Source organism: Pseudomassariella vexata, assembly GCF_002105095.1.
Source record: "Pseudomassariella vexata strain CBS 129021 chromosome Unknown BCR38scaffold_2, whole genome shotgun sequence".
NCBI classification, from domain to species: domain Eukaryota; kingdom Fungi; phylum Ascomycota; class Sordariomycetes; order Amphisphaeriales; family Pseudomassariaceae; genus Pseudomassariella; species Pseudomassariella vexata.
Window position 1 is genome coordinate 680,128 of NW_024467957.1, and position 16,839 is coordinate 696,966.

At 50.6% G+C, this 16,839-nt stretch overlaps 6 protein-coding genes across 6 annotated transcripts; 3 read left to right on the forward strand and 3 right to left on the reverse strand.

Moving 5' to 3' along the window:
• Window positions 1–525, forward strand: BCR38DRAFT_419766 (uncharacterized protein). The gene has a single exon (XM_040859340.1). It carries the CDS (start codon window positions 38–40, stop codon window positions 491–493), a length of 456 nt encoding a protein of 151 aa, XP_040719623.1. The 5' UTR covers window positions 1–37; the 3' UTR covers window positions 494–525.
• Window positions 526–2,601: 2,076 nt separating this feature from the next.
• On the forward strand, window positions 2,602–3,598 carry BCR38DRAFT_480849 (uncharacterized protein; the record flags this gene model as incomplete). Its single annotated transcript, XM_040863315.1, has 3 exons — window positions 2,602–2,638; window positions 2,777–2,877; window positions 2,990–3,598. 3 exons carry the CDS (start codon window positions 2,602–2,604, stop codon window positions 3,596–3,598), a joined length of 747 nt encoding a protein of 248 aa, XP_040719624.1.
• A 192-nt stretch (window positions 3,599–3,790) lies between these two features.
• On the reverse strand, window positions 3,791–5,509 carry BCR38DRAFT_419772 (uncharacterized protein). Its single transcript, XM_040859341.1, has 2 exons — window positions 4,709–5,509; window positions 3,791–4,629 (listed from the first exon to the last, which is right to left on the reverse strand). The coding sequence occupies exons 1-2, from the start codon at window positions 5,385–5,387 to the stop codon at window positions 4,286–4,288; spliced, it is 1,023 nt and encodes a 340-aa protein (XP_040719625.1). The 5' UTR covers window positions 5,388–5,509; the 3' UTR covers window positions 3,791–4,285.
• A 1,604-nt stretch (window positions 5,510–7,113) lies between these two features.
• Window positions 7,114–8,924, forward strand: BCR38DRAFT_419774 (uncharacterized protein). The gene has a single exon (XM_040859342.1). It carries the CDS (start codon window positions 7,451–7,453, stop codon window positions 8,606–8,608), a length of 1,158 nt encoding a protein of 385 aa, XP_040719626.1. The 5' UTR covers window positions 7,114–7,450; the 3' UTR covers window positions 8,609–8,924.
• A 658-nt stretch (window positions 8,925–9,582) lies between these two features.
• Window positions 9,583–12,274, reverse strand: BCR38DRAFT_454630 (chloride channel; the record flags this gene model as incomplete). Its single annotated transcript, XM_040861716.1, has 3 exons — window positions 9,583–9,639; window positions 9,699–11,642; window positions 11,699–12,274. 3 exons carry the CDS (start codon window positions 12,272–12,274, stop codon window positions 9,583–9,585), a joined length of 2,577 nt encoding a protein of 858 aa, XP_040719627.1.
• Window positions 12,275–13,013: 739 nt separating this feature from the next.
• BCR38DRAFT_419776 (uncharacterized protein) lies at window positions 13,014–13,368 on the reverse strand. The gene has a single exon (XM_040859343.1). The coding sequence runs from the start codon at window positions 13,334–13,336 to the stop codon at window positions 13,055–13,057; it is 282 nt and encodes a 93-aa protein (XP_040719628.1). The 5' UTR covers window positions 13,337–13,368; the 3' UTR covers window positions 13,014–13,054.
• Window positions 13,369–16,839: the final 3,471 nt, after the last annotated feature.

The following is a 16,839-nucleotide window of genomic DNA, read 5'->3' on the forward strand; positions in this document are numbered from 1 at the left end:
CACCAACGCCTACCGCAGTTGCAAGTGCAGTGAGATTATGAGTCGACACGCTGAACATGACGCTCGCAGACGAGGTGGTACCAATGTCGAGGTGGAGTTGGACGATTATGCTTTTGCTACGAGGTCAGCACTCATGATTCTCCCGAGTGACAAGCAGCACTCGAATAACTTCGGTTTATTCCATAGAAACTTGAATTTGTCTCTTATCCGGCATTCAGGTTATGACTCCCCATCCCTCAATGCGACCTGTTCGTGGAACATCACGAAAGATGCAGCCGATGCCCTACAACAGACGCCGATTTTATGCCACCCCGTTCTAGCCGAATACCCCGACCCTACAGATCTCGGCAGTTGCATTGTTGATAGCACCCATTGTAACCAATTTCCGCGCAACCAAGGCCATCGGAGCGACCGACTATATGTTGCTTACATATCCCAGAACCCGTCAGTTGTCACTTCAGAGACTATGCCAAGGTCAGCAACACCCGGCTAACAGCCCGAATTTTTGGTCAGAACACACGCAGGGGTTGGGGGGGTTTCAAGGGGGGGAAGGCGGGAGGGGGATTTTTTAATTTTCTTTTACAGGACTAGGGCTGATTGGCTAACCCATCATATTTACCCTCTCCACTGATTTGGATCTTCAGTTTCCCACTCGATGAGTTGTTGGCTGGCGTGTGGTCAGACTGTTCGCAATTCCAAGAACAACCTGACAGCACGAAAAAAAAAAACACTAAAGTCTTGAAACATCGACAGACTTGGCCCGAATGCTGATCAATTTGATCAAACTCTTCCGAAGTTGGGTTCAAAAACGCAACTAGCCCCTGGCGTCATTCTAGAAGCCGCTATCATGAGCCTCATTCAGACTCTGGTATCTCATTGTCAAGAGTTTGAGGATACCCGTATCGAACATGCATAAAATCGCCCAGCTTCACGAACAAGGCGCCAACACATACATTACTCTCTCGGTATTTGAATGCTTCGTGGTGCTCTTCATCGGTAATCCCCTTCCTGGAAACCACGATCGTGATGTCGATCATGGCAAAATGGGCAGATTGGCCAATCGACCAGGGTCAATGTAACTATCCTCCCAGCCTCCACTATGTCATGATCATCAGGCCCGTTCAAATTTCATCGAATTGACAGCTGAAAGCCAGCGTCTTATGACATCCAGACATCCTTCTGGTTGTTCTAGAACCGAAGCGCATCTCAAACCCCTTGCAACGAAATTTCGCTTATCATTCGCATCGCGACATCGTAATTTGCGCCATCATGATTTTTACGGGCGAGGCTATTCCCGTAACAGGCCCAGATGCTTGAAGGTTCAACTGGAACTATGCCGATAAAGGGATGTGGCCTCGCCATGTTGCATAGCAACACGCAGGCTTGCCACATGGCTCCATGGCACCTCGCGGTCTCGTGTCTCCTTTTCTGATTGTCGACGTACTCGCCCCGAAGTGTGGAGATTCCAAAGAACTTCGAACCCGGTGCCTCGGTGCTATTTCCCGTAGACGTTTGTGGTGTTATTACCACCGGGAATGAGCTCCGTTTCTGTCTCTTATCAACAGCGCCCCCGAGTTTTCATGAGGTCAAATGCTATATATAGTTCAAATATATTTGGTCCTTCATTCTGATTAAACGAGAAATGTTTAAAGGCAGTGCGTCAACCTACTCAAGTTAAGTTTGGAAGTGTCATCCGCCGAGACACATTTTTCGCAACACGGAATGAACCGGCAAGCAATTGAGGATACTTATTGCTGTCTCCCCTCGGGAACAACATGCCTGTCCACATCTCTCTAATTTCATACCGATTTTGTTATACTGGACCACGAGCCATCACATTTTCTGCCATCTATGTATCGGTGTGTATCTGTCAGTGTATACCTACGGCTTGGTGGCCTTTTACTGTTGACCAAGTCATTTGGAGACAATCGACATGAAATATGCTACGAGACGTCGTCCACTTCCTTCTTGCGACTGGCCGGTTTAATTACCAGGACGTTGAGTATTCTACAACTTGGGTCCACATGCTCGTTTGGGACACTATTGGTATCTAGTTGTCGCAGATTAATAAGTATCCGTCTCCACAATCTATTTCAGTGCTTATGAAGTATCCTTGTCATTCGTTTTTGGCCATCATTTCCAGACAAGTTCTGGTTCAACATCTTATTTGCTAGGCCAACTTAACGCTGACTCCAGATGTTATGGCGGCTAGTCATCCAGACTCTGAAGACGAAGTTACCCACAGCGACAGAAATGAGGACAGTTTCATTAGTCGGTATTCTCTGCGTGCGTTCTCATTGTTTTCAGAATCAAGACCACCTGTTGTCATCTTACACGTGTCCAAAGGCAGTTGGCAATGTCGTTCAATCATCATCTGCGACCACAGATCTAGCCTCACCAGCCACTGACAAGGGCATTATTTGCAGATCCTGCCAAGATGTCGAACAGCAACCAATCTTGGAACTTCAACTGTCAAAGTTGGCAGGTCATTTTCCATCAATGTTCATTCGCAGCTGCTACATAGCTTCGTATGCATAGGCCGTTCTCCTCTCTGCCTCAATTCCATATTCCCGTCTCAATTGACCGAGAGAGCTTCCCAAAATGTCGTCCATTCCCATGTCCCATCTGGGCGGTCAAGGTGAGCTGAAACTGCAGCCCAGTAGTGCCATGCATGACGTAACCCCCACATGACGAGGGAGCTTCTACCCAAACTCCTCCCTAAAGTACATAGTACACACTTCTTTCTGTCTTGTAGAAGCTCATGTGGCAATTGCAGCCTTCAACCACAGCGTGAACAATAATTCCGAGGCTGAATACGATCGGCTGCGCGACCTCGCGCGCGCCGAAGCGGCAAAGCGCAACTCATGCTTCGACCGGGTACGTCCACCACTTCCCATCTCTGTTGCGTCACGTCTCCGCGGGATAGCAGCTGAATCTGGCTCACTCGACCGCTACGGATGCAGCAAACAGCTAACCCATTCATCGACAGGCGCACCAAGCCTACGAGCGCGGCGACGGCGCCGAAGCCAAAGAGCTAAGCAACGAAGGCAAGCGACACGCCGCCAAAATGGACGAGTACAACAAACAAGCGTCGGACTTCATCTTTCGGGAGAACAACTTGATGGGGCGTGTGCCGGACGACACGATCGACCTGCATGGACAGTTCGTCGAGGAGGCCGAGGAGATCCTGGAGCAACGGATTCGGTACGCGCAGCAACACGGACAGACGCACCTGCATGTTATTGTGGGTAAGGGAAACCACTCGGCCAACCACGTGCAGAAGATCAAGCCGCGCGTGCAGCAGGTGTGCAACGAGTTGGGGTTGAAGTATGCCACTGAGGACAACGCCGGGAGGATGTACATCAATTTGAAGGGTGAGGATGTGGTCGAAGTGCCCGACTTGCCGAGTCATCCTTCGGGCGGGCATGGCAGGCAGCCTGGGAGTGGTGGGCATGGTCAGCAACATGGGGGGCAGTCGACGCCGCATCATGGAGGTGCGCAGCATGGAGGGGGACAGCAACAAGAGGAGGGTGATTTGGTGGGGAAGATTGTGTCGAAGCTCACCAAGAAGCTGGGTGATTGCTGTGTGGTCATGTGAGGGCATCTTGTTGTATATATCTGGATAAGCCAGGTTGTAAGTTTGAGTGGATATGAAATTACCACATGCACTACAGGATGGATGGATGCGTCTGGCTTCTGGGTAGACCTCTGAATAGAAGGGAGTTTTGACTCCTGGCAAAATAGGACGAACAGACGCAATAACTGCAGGATGGAAAACTTATAGCGGTCTGTTGAATGAAATACATTGCATGGTATTGTTCGTGAACAGCGAACATGCTAATAGCTAGCTTGGCGAGCAATTCACTTAAACTCCTTAATCGCGACCAAATATACATGTAAACTCGACCGTCCCTTGCAGCCCCATGCAGAATTCCTTTCCTCGAGCAATGGTGAAGGCGTCATCCGCCATTCTTCAACGGGAGCCATGTTTCAGCTCTGTGATCATAGGGTCCTCCATCCATGTCCAAGTCCGCCGCTGAACATCGTTTTGTCCATCATTCAGGACCATTTGCCCGAACAAGGGCTGCGAAAATTTGATTGAAGCCGCTTTCCAAAGGAATTTCCGGGAAGACTGATCATGTCCATCGACCTGAATACTTTGGTCCCTCGAGTACTGGGAAGACCCGCCCTACGGCGTATTCTCCTTCGTGGTAGGTTCAGAAAATTGCTGGTCATAACCCTTGTTCTGAGCAGCTTGCCGGCTCGAACTCCGGGAATGCCCATTCTAGGGAACATTCTCATCGTTCATCATACCATCTGGGGGTGGCTGATCATGGGCGTGCTGTTGCTGTTGCTGTTGCTCTTCTTGGGCAGCTTCCTCGTACGAAACGACTCGGAAGGCCAATTCCCTGGCGGCGGCCTCAATCAAGAGCATTTGTCTTGTTTTCTTATCCGCTGCGCGGATGTCGGCCATGGCACGTTCAATGGTATAGCGCACGACGGGGTCGGCAGAAGCCGGGGCGGACACGTAATTGAACCCGCCGAGGGCTTGAGGGGGAATGGACGGCATGTTGAAGCTTCCATCTCCAACAAGGACGCCACCAGGATGGGCTCCAGGATTGCGAGTTTCTGTCCACAAGAGTTAGCTCTACGACTGGGCTCAGTCCACGCATCACTGAGTGATGATATGGTGCTTCCAAGAGCTTACCGTGAAACGAGCATCTTGCGCCTGAAGCATTGAACCAGCAATTGGCGCAGCTACCACACATTTGTCCATCGACGACGACGCAAGTATTCCACGGACCGTGGCCCTTGTGGCAGTTCTTGCATGGTACCGCCGCCGTCTCACCAGCAATGTGCGCGAACAATGCCTCAACATTGCTCCGTCGTCCGAGGTTCAGCACCTGCTCCGGCCGTCGCTGTGTCGCGAGACGCATGCCAGGCTCCCTTGCTAATCGCTTCGCTAATGCGCTCTCGACCACCACGTCATTGTAGCCGGACTGATGCGCCAGACTCTCCGTCGTGTGCGGGCCCGGTTCACCTCCATCGTCGATATGCTCGCCTGCCAGATGCTGATCAAGATCGGGGTGCTCGTGGGGGTTCACCATAGCATTCGCATTATTGGCGAGAATGGCGGCTGCACTCAGGTCGATCTCCTGGTTCTGCGCCGAGTGCTGGGCAGCGGCGGCTGCCAGGTCGAAGTTGCTCTGATCATGATCAACTTCATCCTGGAGCTGTTGTCCAACTTCGTCGAGATCTGGATCCTGGTTGGGGACGCTGTCGGGTTGGCCAGTTCGACGGCCAGCAGGACGGCGGGTTGTGGGGTTTTGGACAGACTTGGTGACCTTACCAGGTCGGCCTCGCGCTGGTGTGATGATGCCTCTCATGACGCCTGGCTACAGTTGGTGTGTTTGGCGGATTGAGGCACTTGCAGGCAGGGACTTCTGGACTTGAGGAAATGATAAGAGGCAGCTGTCTGACAGCTGATGGATGAGGTTACTGGTTCGCGCTCTTCGTAGTCGAGAACTGTTCGAAATAGAAAGATCTTTGGTAGGCCCACTATGATTGTAATAGAGCCAATTAGATGTCTCGACCACTTAACAACGGCAGGCTCCGAAAAGTGCCTCGCGATGCCTTCTCCCAACTGTACGAGATAAGTGACATTGTATATGAAATTGGCACCAAATCACTACACTCTACGATGTACGCATGCTGATGACACAGTCCATGTATTCTGTGTCAGGTCATCATCTTGGACTTCGCGCGAAGAGATATGCCGTTGTTGACCTGTCGGAGAGGCCATTGCACTTCTTTGGAGCCTAGAACTCAACATTCATTTTGATGCTGTTTGAGATACTGACTGGAAAGTCGCGCCATGGAAAGCCGAAGCAACACCGCACCATCAGGATCACATCATCCAGGTTTGGGCCAATGGGATCGCGAGTCCTTCCCGTTTACCGTTGAGCTCAAGATCGCCAACGTCCTGGCTCACGTCAAGCTTCTCCTCAGTCTGCCTCGAACCTCAGATCCGGATGACCGGACGCCCGTCAGCTCAAGAAATGCGCCAGCCAAGTCATGAACTGTCCCAATCCGAGTCTCGTAGGCGCAACCATATCCTAGCATCATGCATGAGCTTTACAAAACGTGTTCTGTGTGAAGAGGGTACTTCAGATCAAGGTCGAGTGCGAGGATCTATTTGGAGAGCAGGGCATCACACCGTCCATGGACGTCTCATAACATCGTACTGCAGAGTCGTACAACTTCAGCCAACTGCAGCCTGATAATACCGACTTTTTTGGGACGGTACTCGGCGTTCTTGATGATTCCTTCGATCCCCGAAGTCTCTCATTCCTTTGACCGAGTACGCAAGAGAACGGCTGGTGTCAGAGTGAGATTCGCTGTCAAATTGACATCTCTTCAGGTCAGCCGCCCACCTGCAGATGTGAAACTTCTCATTTTCTTCTAGGTGAGTGCTGGTTGTACATTCAAATCCAAGGTCATGGCCTTCAATCCTCCTATCGAGTTACTGTATGCAGGCGGTATTCTCTTCAAATCACACTACCTTTATCAACGAGAAACGAACAAACCTCGGTAATCCGCTGTGGTTTGAACTGCCAATCCATCAACACGCCAACTTTCGCTGCCTCCACCTACAATGAGCGTGCTGTACCGACCGACATCTGAAGGAAGCCAGCCTGCGAAGAAATCCAGCAAAAAGCAAAGATACCGTGCTTGATATTTTCTACTTAATCAAATCACTTCAGATCGATAGGAAGCCCTCAGATTCAGGTACCATGATGGCTGTCTCGATTGTTTGATGATCTTCCTATCCGAACCGCTTCGGTAAGATGGAGACAGAGTGTAAGTGTTGGATGCCACGTCGCATTCGAATCATATAGACTACGGATTTATCTGCTTCGGCAATGCTTCGTAATAGCCGCTTTATGCATCCTATCAGAAATCTACCCATGCAAGAAATCATCGGACCATCAATATCGCCTGTTTTAGCTGTTTTAGCTTGGCCGAGGTTGGATCTGACATCTCGAAAGCAATACCCTTACCGATGGCGTAATTTCTCGACTCGGCGAATCAGTGCATGTTCCACAGCTTTCAGTTACTTAAACATGCGCTTACCGTCGCAGAATGGCGGCCTTTTGAAGAAGGTCCATCGCATCGGTTCCGGTTGCAGCTAGTCACTGCCGACCTTCGGTCAGCGTGTGAGGCTTAGACCCATCCAGCACGGTCTTGGCGTCCGTATACTTGGGACATGCTCATTAACAGGACTAAACGAACGGCAACTCGCTTTGGTCCTGTTCAAGTTTGGTATCTACAACTTTCTATGTCATGATCGTTCTGTATGTATTGATTGAACATTTGCCGAAGGTGTTTTTGTCGCCATCCAAGTTTCAAACCACTGTCCTTACCGTTCGGCGTCATTCCTTTGTTCGAGATGCCTGTCACGGTCAAGCCATCAAACCACGGATCCAGCTCATGGACTGGAACCGAATACAGAAAGACATGCTCACCGGAAATGCTCCTCAACTGCACCACAGATGCTGGCGGCAGAGGTTATACTAATGAGACGAATTCGAGGCATTCCAGGCCCAAAAGGCTTGTGCAAAGCTCGTTCAATCATCTACAGAAGGACGACTTCGTCTTCGCGACCAAAAATGGATTTGTCAACGCATGTATGGACGCTTACAACCTCCATCACTGCCTGGTGCTGCGACCTGAGGACGTATGGTTTGCCATACTGACGCAGCTCAGCGTTTACGTCAACGCCCATGCAGACGAGCTACGTCATACCCTTGTCCATCACGAGGGTCAGGAGAACTTGAAGATCATAGTCGATGACCTGGAGCGCCTCGATCACGGCAAAATTGCATTTGAGATGACAAAGCTCATGCAAGAAAGCATCAAGGACCTCCAGCTGCGAGAGTGGATTCTGCCGGCGTTCACGACGACGACCAAGGTCGACCAGACCGTGGCAAGCGTTATTTTTATGGGGACCATGCAGAAGTACTTTACCTACAGCTGGGGCATCAGATGCGGCCTGCCATCTGTGACCCTGCTGGGAGAGAAGAGCGACTGGGTGAGTATTTATCAGCGTGCGGAAAAGATAGCCACGTTCGGAGAGGAACCGCAGAGGTGGCTCAAACTGTTGTGGCCGATACTTGGATCCTTCATATCAACCTTCCGGGACCCGGAGAGCACAGCGGTGCGGGATTTCTGGCAGCGGATATGCGTCGAGCATGTGCCGAATGGGAGCGGAACGACAATGTATTCCGGTTGGATAACAGCGTTTTGCTTCTGGGACGAAAAGGGCGCCTGTTTGCATAGGCCGAACCGACAAAATGGGGGGGTCATGCTGGATAGGTCGTCAATCCCGGCGGGATTCATCAAGGTCCCCGCTTTGCTATTCGAGGATGGCGGCGCCATGAAGATACGGACGGAGATCATTGCTGGGTCCATGGCGATCAGCGCCTCGAGGTCGGAAGGGAGAACGGAGGAGGATGACAGGAAGGAATGGTATCGCGTTGAAAACAAAAAACTAGTTGGTCTGGACACTATACAACCGGAAACAGGGTGGTTCATGTACGAAGTTTGAGGAAATGGATCCGTTATTCTGTATGGCGAGCACAAACCAGCGCTGCTCGAGTGAACGGGGAACGTAACGAGGAACCTTGGGACCTTTGCGTTGTGGTTTGGTCCAACTAAAGACACGCAGCAAGCCTCCCCTCGCAATATAGCCATCATTGGTACAAGTACCATACCAATTCCTCGTGGCTATTTTCGATCTAGCTAAGTAGTTAAGTAGCCCCTGTTTTCCTAGTGTAGTATTAAAGAGTGTATAAAGGGAGTGTGGGGGTCTCAAGACCGGCTCCAAGGATAATTCTTTCTCTGCTATATTCACAACTACCGACTGTGAGACTGAGGGATGATGTTCCGATCCGACACTTTTCATCGTCAATTCTCTTCAGATTATCTGTTCGCAATTAGTTATGGTCCTCTTCCGGAAATGTAGTGGCAATTTCATCATTGCTCAAAGGGTCATGATGGGCTCTACACAAAGTCTTGTACGCCCGGCGGTCATTTCGGATTTCGCCATTTGCTGTATACCGCGGTACACACTGCAGAGTACTCCTTGTCACTGTATCCAGAAAACATCTACCTTGGTGATCATTACTGAACTACTGAAGTGATGCTCGTTCATTCGTATCAGATATTGGTGAAGTTGAACAACCCCGATTGCTGAACATACCATTGCGGCAAAAGTTGGTTGGTATATTGCCTCCTCTCACTTATCCTTTTTATTCGTTATGACCCGTCATCATCTCACCATCCACGTCGGCATAAGTGTATAATCCACGTGGTTTAATGTCCAATGCAGTATGCTGACCCCAACTGATGAAAATGCTATCAATAGAACCGCCCCAAGCCAATGCTTTCTGGTTCCCAAATCTACAACGACGCAGAAACTCGCAGACGACAAAGTCTGGATACGATATACAGGAGAATATAAGAGAAAAGGCATTGCCAATACGTAGGTTCCCATAAAAAGGTCTTGAACTCCAAAAAATTTCAATGACGTGTCTCTTCGAGTTCGCGTATATACTGCACGAATCTCTTTTTGTGTGTCTGGGGTAACAATTAGTCTCAAACAATACACGCGTGGGTTGTGCGGCGTCAAAACTTACCATCCCGGCATAGCGCCCATCCTCCAAGACGCATATATACCGCAGCCCAAGCTTGACAAAGCAGTCGTAGACCAGGTCCATCGGAGACTTGATATCCAAAGCCACCGGTGCCGGGTCGATATATGGTGTGAAGTCGGTAGGGTTATGCTCACCGTTATGGTCATCGTCAATACTCGGCACGCTTGCCATCAAGCAAAGGTTGGTCATTTCGTCGTCCAGATTGTCCAACGCGTATTCCAGATCTTGGGCTGGTATCAAGCCCACAAGGATTCCGTTTCGTATGATGGGCAGACCGCCATCTAGCTCACCGGCTCTGTGCAGAAGCTCAAGTTTTGCTCGCAGATTGATAGCCGGGACGAGGGGTGAGCTGGTGATGTCTATTATCCGCTCGCGACGTACGCGAGGGAGGATATCGGCAAGGTCCGAAGTAAATATCGGCTTGTGCTTGTTATCCAAATAAGGGTAAGAGTTCATCTGAGTGAGCAGATCGTAGATGCTCAAGGGCTCTATAGCGTCTGCCGTCCATTTCGCGACAAGAACTCCAAGTGAGAATGGGAGGACGTAATCCAGACTTCCAGTAAGTTCGAACAGGATGACTGCGAGCGTGACGGACAGTCTCGTCACTCCACACAAGGTCGAGCCTGCAGCAATGAGTCCATAGACACCTGGCTGTACGCAAGTGGATTCCGAGTAAAGAGCACAAGAGTTCCATATGCTAACATGCGGGAAGCGTAAGACCATCCACTGAACACCATGGCCAGCAAGTCGTCCCATCAGACCGCCAACAACCATAGATGGAACGTAGATGCCGGCAGGGACTTTGATACCGAAGGTGATGATAGTGAGAAACCCTTTCACTAAGAAGGCAGCAAACAAAGTTCGCATGATGCCAGGTATCTCATCAATGCTTGTTGGGCACAGACCAAGATTATCTCGGGTCTCGTCTTCACAGGGCGAAGCCAGATTCAAGAGAAGCTTAGCCACTGGAAGCTTGGTCAAGACATTCCAATACCCGATGAAGGCGGTGATCAAGGCGACCACGACGACCTCGACCACGGGGTGCTTCTTGATGAGCGGGATCTTGCGGAACGTCATAGCCCACTGTTTTGACGCTTTGATGAAGAGCGCACCAGCGGCACCGCCCAAAATGCCCACGAGGATAAAGCTAACCAGTTCGAAATATTCCCAGTCGGCATTATAACGGACTTCGAACATGACAATCTTGTGTGTTCCGTAGGGATTGAGGAACTTCAATGACAGGGCGGCGATGATGCAGCAGAAGAAAGTCCTGAAGAGGGTTTTGGCAGGGAAGAAGTAAGCGACTTCCTCGAGGCCAAACAAAAAGCCTCCAAGAGGAGCGCCAAAAGCGACGACGACACCGGCTGCTGCGGCCGCAGATAGAACCTCGCGCCTCTTTCCATCGTTTCGGTCATATTTTGTGAACAACCGACAGGCTATGTTGCCAATGCAAGTGGCAATGTGCACGAAAGGACCTTCCTTCCCGAGGCTCAGACCAGAGGCGACACTCAGGATCAGGCCGGCGGATTTGATGACCAAGGTCTTGAAGCCGAGGAAACCATGCAAGACGAAACCGCTCAGGATGACGCGGACCTCCGCAACACCACTTCCTGCTGCCGAATAGTATACCATGGGAGGGGCGGGCGGTCCTTGGGATACCTGTCGAGGACTAATAGTTGAGTCATTGTCGTGGTCGTTAGGATCGCCAGGATAATCGGCTGCGAGATTCTCGTCGAGGGTAGTCATCCGGTATGCGGACGGAACCACAGTCTTGGTCGTCAGGGTCAACAAGCAGGCGAGGACAGAAAGAAGAATGACCGCCACGAGGTAGATGCCAAACTTGGTCCATTTCTCCCCAAAGGGATGGTCACCAATGATTTCTGACCAAGTTCGCCAGTCGGTACAACGACCATGACGGCAACACAACTGAGAATCTGGTCAGTAGGAAAATTTGGAGCGCATAAATGAGACGGGCAACCTACTTTCTTTCGTAGATACCAGCCTCTCGTACAGTAGCCATCTTTATAGTCGAAGATGGTGGTCTCAGCTACGTCAACGCAATAAGCAACGACGGCGACCAGAAAGCCGACCACGGCACTCAGAATCCAGCCTTGGGCACCGTCGAACAAGACAATCAACCTGCCCCAGAAGTCCCTACGGGACCGCAGCTCTTTGACTCTGTAGGCATCCGCTATGCTGTCGTGTACCCAATCGGTCGATGTGAATTGATCGTACCAGATGCGCTCATGGGCAAATATGGAACCCTTAGGTTCCGACAGTGGCTGTTGGCCATCCTTCAGCGCCTGTATTACGCGCTGTCCCCACGATCCCTGCCGGCTGTGATGTCTCGATTGTCGTAAACTCTCGGAGTAGCTCTGGACCCTTGACAGGTCCGGCGGTTTGGGCGTGCCGCCGCTATATGGACTTTGTATGCGCAGACGTGAGCCACGAGTCGACGGTCGAAGCAGCGAGGTGCGTTCGTCTGGGGTTTGCCCCTCGAGTGAATGTCGTCTTCCTCTCGTTGTGCGGCGTCTTTGGTGGAACTGCGTAGGAGACATGGGGACGGAGGCGTTGTTTGGGGACTGCTGTGGCGGTGGGATAGCGTCGTACGGATCGGGTCCTTCGGCCATATTGCGTCGGTTGATCTCTTGACGGTGTGTCGTGACGGTGAGGATCTGAACTAGGGTTTCACCGAGATGATGTAAGTGCACAACTATCAAGGGCAGCTAACTCCAGCGTATCATCGGCCCACAGTGCCGCAGCTACTTTCGGGCCTCTTGCCTCGCCTTGTTGTGAATTGTTGTCTCGGATTGTAGTCTGGTAGAAGCCGCAATGAGTGGATTGAAGCTACTTCTCTTTCGGAGCAGGAGTACAAAAGTTATTAAAGGAGGGACAATCAACGTAGGTGGGTGTTTGTAGCTTGTATTGTACTAGAGGCATCAAGTGACCTGGATGTTGCCTGCTCACGGGTCCAGCATTGTGGTAGTAGTGTTGGAGCGTGTCGAAGGATTGAACGTGTCAGATGCTAAACCATGAAGAAATGGCATAAAACGGGCCAGACCAGCGTGGTTCATATGACACGAGAACAACGAGGCAAGGGGCTTGGGGACTGTAGAGCCAAGGATGTTGGAAGCTTCTCCTCCACGCTACCTTACTTTAATGTGCTTTCGCACGGTACTCAATGGCAGCACATCATCGGCAAATTCTATGTCACGAGATGGAGGGATCGTCAGATTATATCATCATAGCTTGTGACTGCACTAATCACGAAAAAGTCTCCGGACACCTCACACCCCAATTCGGCAATCAACATAACCAGCCAATGCAACCCCAATTCACTATGATTTTCGAGTTTCTGCCAAGGAAACATGTGGTAATCGCGGCGCGATCGCGGCGCGAATTACAAATGCAGCAAAGAGCCAGGGTAAGTGGCATAAGCCGGAAGAAACGACAGATGCGTCCGGCACGCTAAGGCCCCAAACCATCACTATTACTGCCGGATGCGCTAAAATAACGAAAACTACATGTATAAAGTGGATAGGTGCTTCTAGAAGGTTAAGCGCTAGAGATAAGGGACATCCATTTAACCGCATTGACCACCTTTTTGCATGCACCCCCATTTTACAGGGAAATTCTACGCCTCAACAACCGGCGTCTCTCAATTTACCTCGCAATTGCTCCCTCGCTACGTACAAAATGGCTGATCCGGTGGAGAATAGTCTGGACGATTTTGAGCAGCGAATCGAACGCGCTAAAGAGCTTATCCGTCAGGGCTCTACTTAGGCCGCAGCAGCCTATCGGTACGGTATCAAGGGGACTACATTGTCCTACCGCATTCGTCACGGTAATTCGCATCGCGACGCGGCCTCTAGGCAACAAAAGTTGACTCTAGAGCAAGAGGAGGTCATCGTGAACTGGATCCTACACGAAGAACTATGCGGACGGGCTCCTAGTAAGCGTTATGTAGCCGACTTTGCTACTGAAATCCTCCTTACTCAAGGGGATGTTACGAACCGTTGGCCCTGAGCCAACATTACAGGCCCGTCGGCAGGCCAGGTGGATACAGACGCTAGGATCACGGGACCCCGTATCGGAGGAAGGAAAGGACCGATAGGTCATGTGACCTACAGGGGTGGATATGTTGGATATGTTGGACAACCAACATATCCAAGTGGGGATCATTACAGGAATGTTAGATGAAGACAGTCCCCTGTAACATAGATTCGACTAGCATAGACCATGCCGGCACTGCGCCCGGCACGTCTCACGTGATGAGACGTTAAACTTTCAATCAATCAATCAACCAAGTGGGGATCAGTGAAGGAGAGATGGGCATATAAGGGACAGGACTTCCAGGCATTTCATAGATAGACAGTCTCTACTTCAGTGATCAATCTAAGCATCAATCTAACCCATTGGTGAGGCAAACTGCCTTGACGACTCTATTCCCAGTTACCCTACTCGAATACTTCAGTTACCCAGAGCCCGATACTCCATACGTCAGACCCCGATATTATTGCTAAAGGACTCCGCAGCAGGACTTACTTACTAGCACAAACCCTTACAGACTCTTTAGTGGTTTACGCAGCTAGACTATTAGAGGTTTCGTTACAGGCAATTGGGGGTCGGGTGTCGGTGTTCGTACTACCTTTGCGATACCCAACGTAGATATGACCCTATCCGGATTAAAAGGAACAAGTCCAGCTGCTTCGAATCCTGATCTGATGTTTTTCTCGTGAAAAGCACCAATGAAAGCTTCTAAAAACCCAGCTAAGAAATCCTGCTTCTCAATATGGGTTTGATGCCTTCGCATTAAACCCTCCACGAACGCACCGTACAGCCGTTTCAACACACTAAAAGGTACCAAATCCAAAGGCTGGAGCTTGTGGGATGAATGGGAAGGCATACACTGTAAGGAAAGAGCCGTTGTGGCGGGCCGGTCTCAGCTGACAAGCTGAGTCGGGAGGGATTCGCCCCGATCCGGTAAAACCCCGGAACCGCCCAGCTTAAGAGGAGAACTCGAGACGCTCGCACCTAGTTTAGATTCTTCAAGAATCAGTCTTGCAATATACGCACCCATACACTGGCCTACTTCTAGCTACCCTTTGCACTACCTGACTGTTATATTGTGAGATGTGTGGTATCCTCGTTACATACACAATGTAATTACGCCGTGCGCCGCGAGGTAAGTCTCAAAATCCATCGAGTGGTGGCTCTCGTGACCATCCAACATTAAGAGACTTTTCGCACCCTTCCGACGGCTAATAATATGTTGAACAAAGTGTTTTGCCCATTCCACACCAATATTATTAGTAGTCCAACCGTTATGGGAAAGGTCGACCTTCCAGTTGGCCGGTAGGTCGTTACCGTGATACCACGAAGCAAGATGAACCTTGCCCGCGAAGATGATGTACGGCGGTACCGCCCAACCTTGCGAATTAATAGCCTGGATCACCGTAACCCATTCCCGACCTCCTTGTGTAGCCTGTCTAGGCCGTCCGTGTCTTTCTACACTCGTTACAACCATACCGGTTGTGATTAGGCCCATTAGGAAGCCCGTCTCGTCAAAGTTGTAGATATCCTCCGGTAGGATACCGTATTTAGCGATTGTGTCCCTAACAAGCTCAAACCGCGCGTAATACGCGATAGGATCTTCGCTAAATACCCTCTGGTAATCAATTCGACGGTTTAAACGCGTTCGGAGGTCTTGTCGGCGGTTAACGAAGTTCGTGGTCCAGTTCTTGCCGACGGGGGGCGTCGCGTACGCAGAATATTCGCCATTTCTTCAACGTATCGAAGCCGAGGAGGAAATGCTCGCGCATCTAGCTCAATTATACGTCGAGCAATCGTATCCTCTTCGGTTTGAGTTAGATTTCGTTTTAACATATTAGCTTCGTGTCGCGTTTGGTCGTCGTCGAATCGATTCTTTAGTGTACGGTCGCAAACGTTGTAGATACGGCCAAGCTTACGCCATGAAATTTCAGGGTTGCGCTTTTTAGCTTGGATAGCTAGCTGAAGATTGGCTTCTTTGGATTTACGAGGCATGTTGTGGGAAGGAAGAAAAGTGCAAGCTAAGGTAAAGTTAAAAGGTTGAAATATTTGAAAAAGTGCGAAAGTGACTTGTGTGCGAAAATGACTTGTGGATCACGTTAAGCAGTTGGAAATTAATACTTTTCTCGCAGGAAGGGTCCCTCCTAAAAAGAGGGCTCGAAAGAATATATCTAAGTCTTCGGACGCTTAAATTATTATTATTATTATTAAATACGCCGTAGGCTCGAAGCCCCCGGTACCTCTGCTAGTACTCCCGTATGTCAAACCGTGCCCTAATGGCTGGACTAAATACATACGCTGCGTCGTCGGTTCGCCCTATTGGCGACTGCGTTGCGTCCACTACCATACTACGTTGGTTCTCAACCTACCAACAAAGTCCCCCCTGAGAAGATCGATGCTATCTGGGCCTTGAAGCTGTCCGACCCGTCCCTAGCAGCCACCTTACAATAGTCCCACTAACTACTGGTTCTCCTGTTGCCGTTGCGAGGTCTCTGCGAGAGTATAGTGGCCGTGGTGCGATGGCGGCCCGTAATCGTTCCCTCGGTCCTTCCAACAGCCCGCAAAAGAGGATTACGTGCTCTCCCGTCTCAGGGGCGTCGCCACAGCGGCATAGCGGCGAGTACACGCCAAAAGCCCCTGTCTTGAATAAGAAGGCTGCTAGTCCTATTTTTTCCGTCCTGATCTGGCACAGCGTAGACGCCTCCAGTCGGTTCAGGCCGAAATACCTGCCCCCTTTCGGTATCTGCATCGAAGGGCCCTCCGGTTCCTCAGCGATAGCGCGTCGCTGGCGATCGTGATGCTCTGCTCCGGTGAGCCATCTCTTCCTCCAGTGGCCGAGGAGGGCAGCCGGGACCTCCTTTTCCTCACTCATCCACTCGGAGCCCCGGGCCTCCTTCTCCATAGTGTACCTGTCACGACCTGGGTTGCATCGCATTGGTAGAGACCTCGATTAGGTGCTATCGACCAAGATTCTACTCTAAGGAGCGAAGGAAAGAAGATGACAACTTAGGTTTGAGGGAGCGCGACTAAGTCATCCACGCTTGGCGGGGCTCCTACAAGGGTTATGATTGGC

Excerpts from the sequence above, each read along its gene's own strand:
- BCR38DRAFT_419766 (XM_040859340.1), top strand. The coding sequence starts at position 38 with ATGAGTCGACACGCTGAACATGACGCTCGCAGACGAGGTGGTACCAAT.
- BCR38DRAFT_419772 (XM_040859341.1), bottom strand. The coding sequence starts at position 5,387 with ATGAGAGGCATCATCACACCAGCGCGAGGCCGACCTGGTAAGGTCACC. Across the intron at positions 4,630-4,708 it reads CGCAAGATGCTCGTTTCACG|AAACTCGCAATCCTGGAGCC; the intron begins GTAAGCTCTTGG and ends TCTTGTGGACAG.
- BCR38DRAFT_419774 (XM_040859342.1), top strand. The coding sequence starts at position 7,451 with ATGCCTGTCACGGTCAAGCCATCAAACCACGGATCCAGCTCATGGACT.
- BCR38DRAFT_419776 (XM_040859343.1), bottom strand. The coding sequence starts at position 13,336 with ATGGGGGTGCATGCAAAAAGGTGGTCAATGCGGTTAAATGGATGTCCC.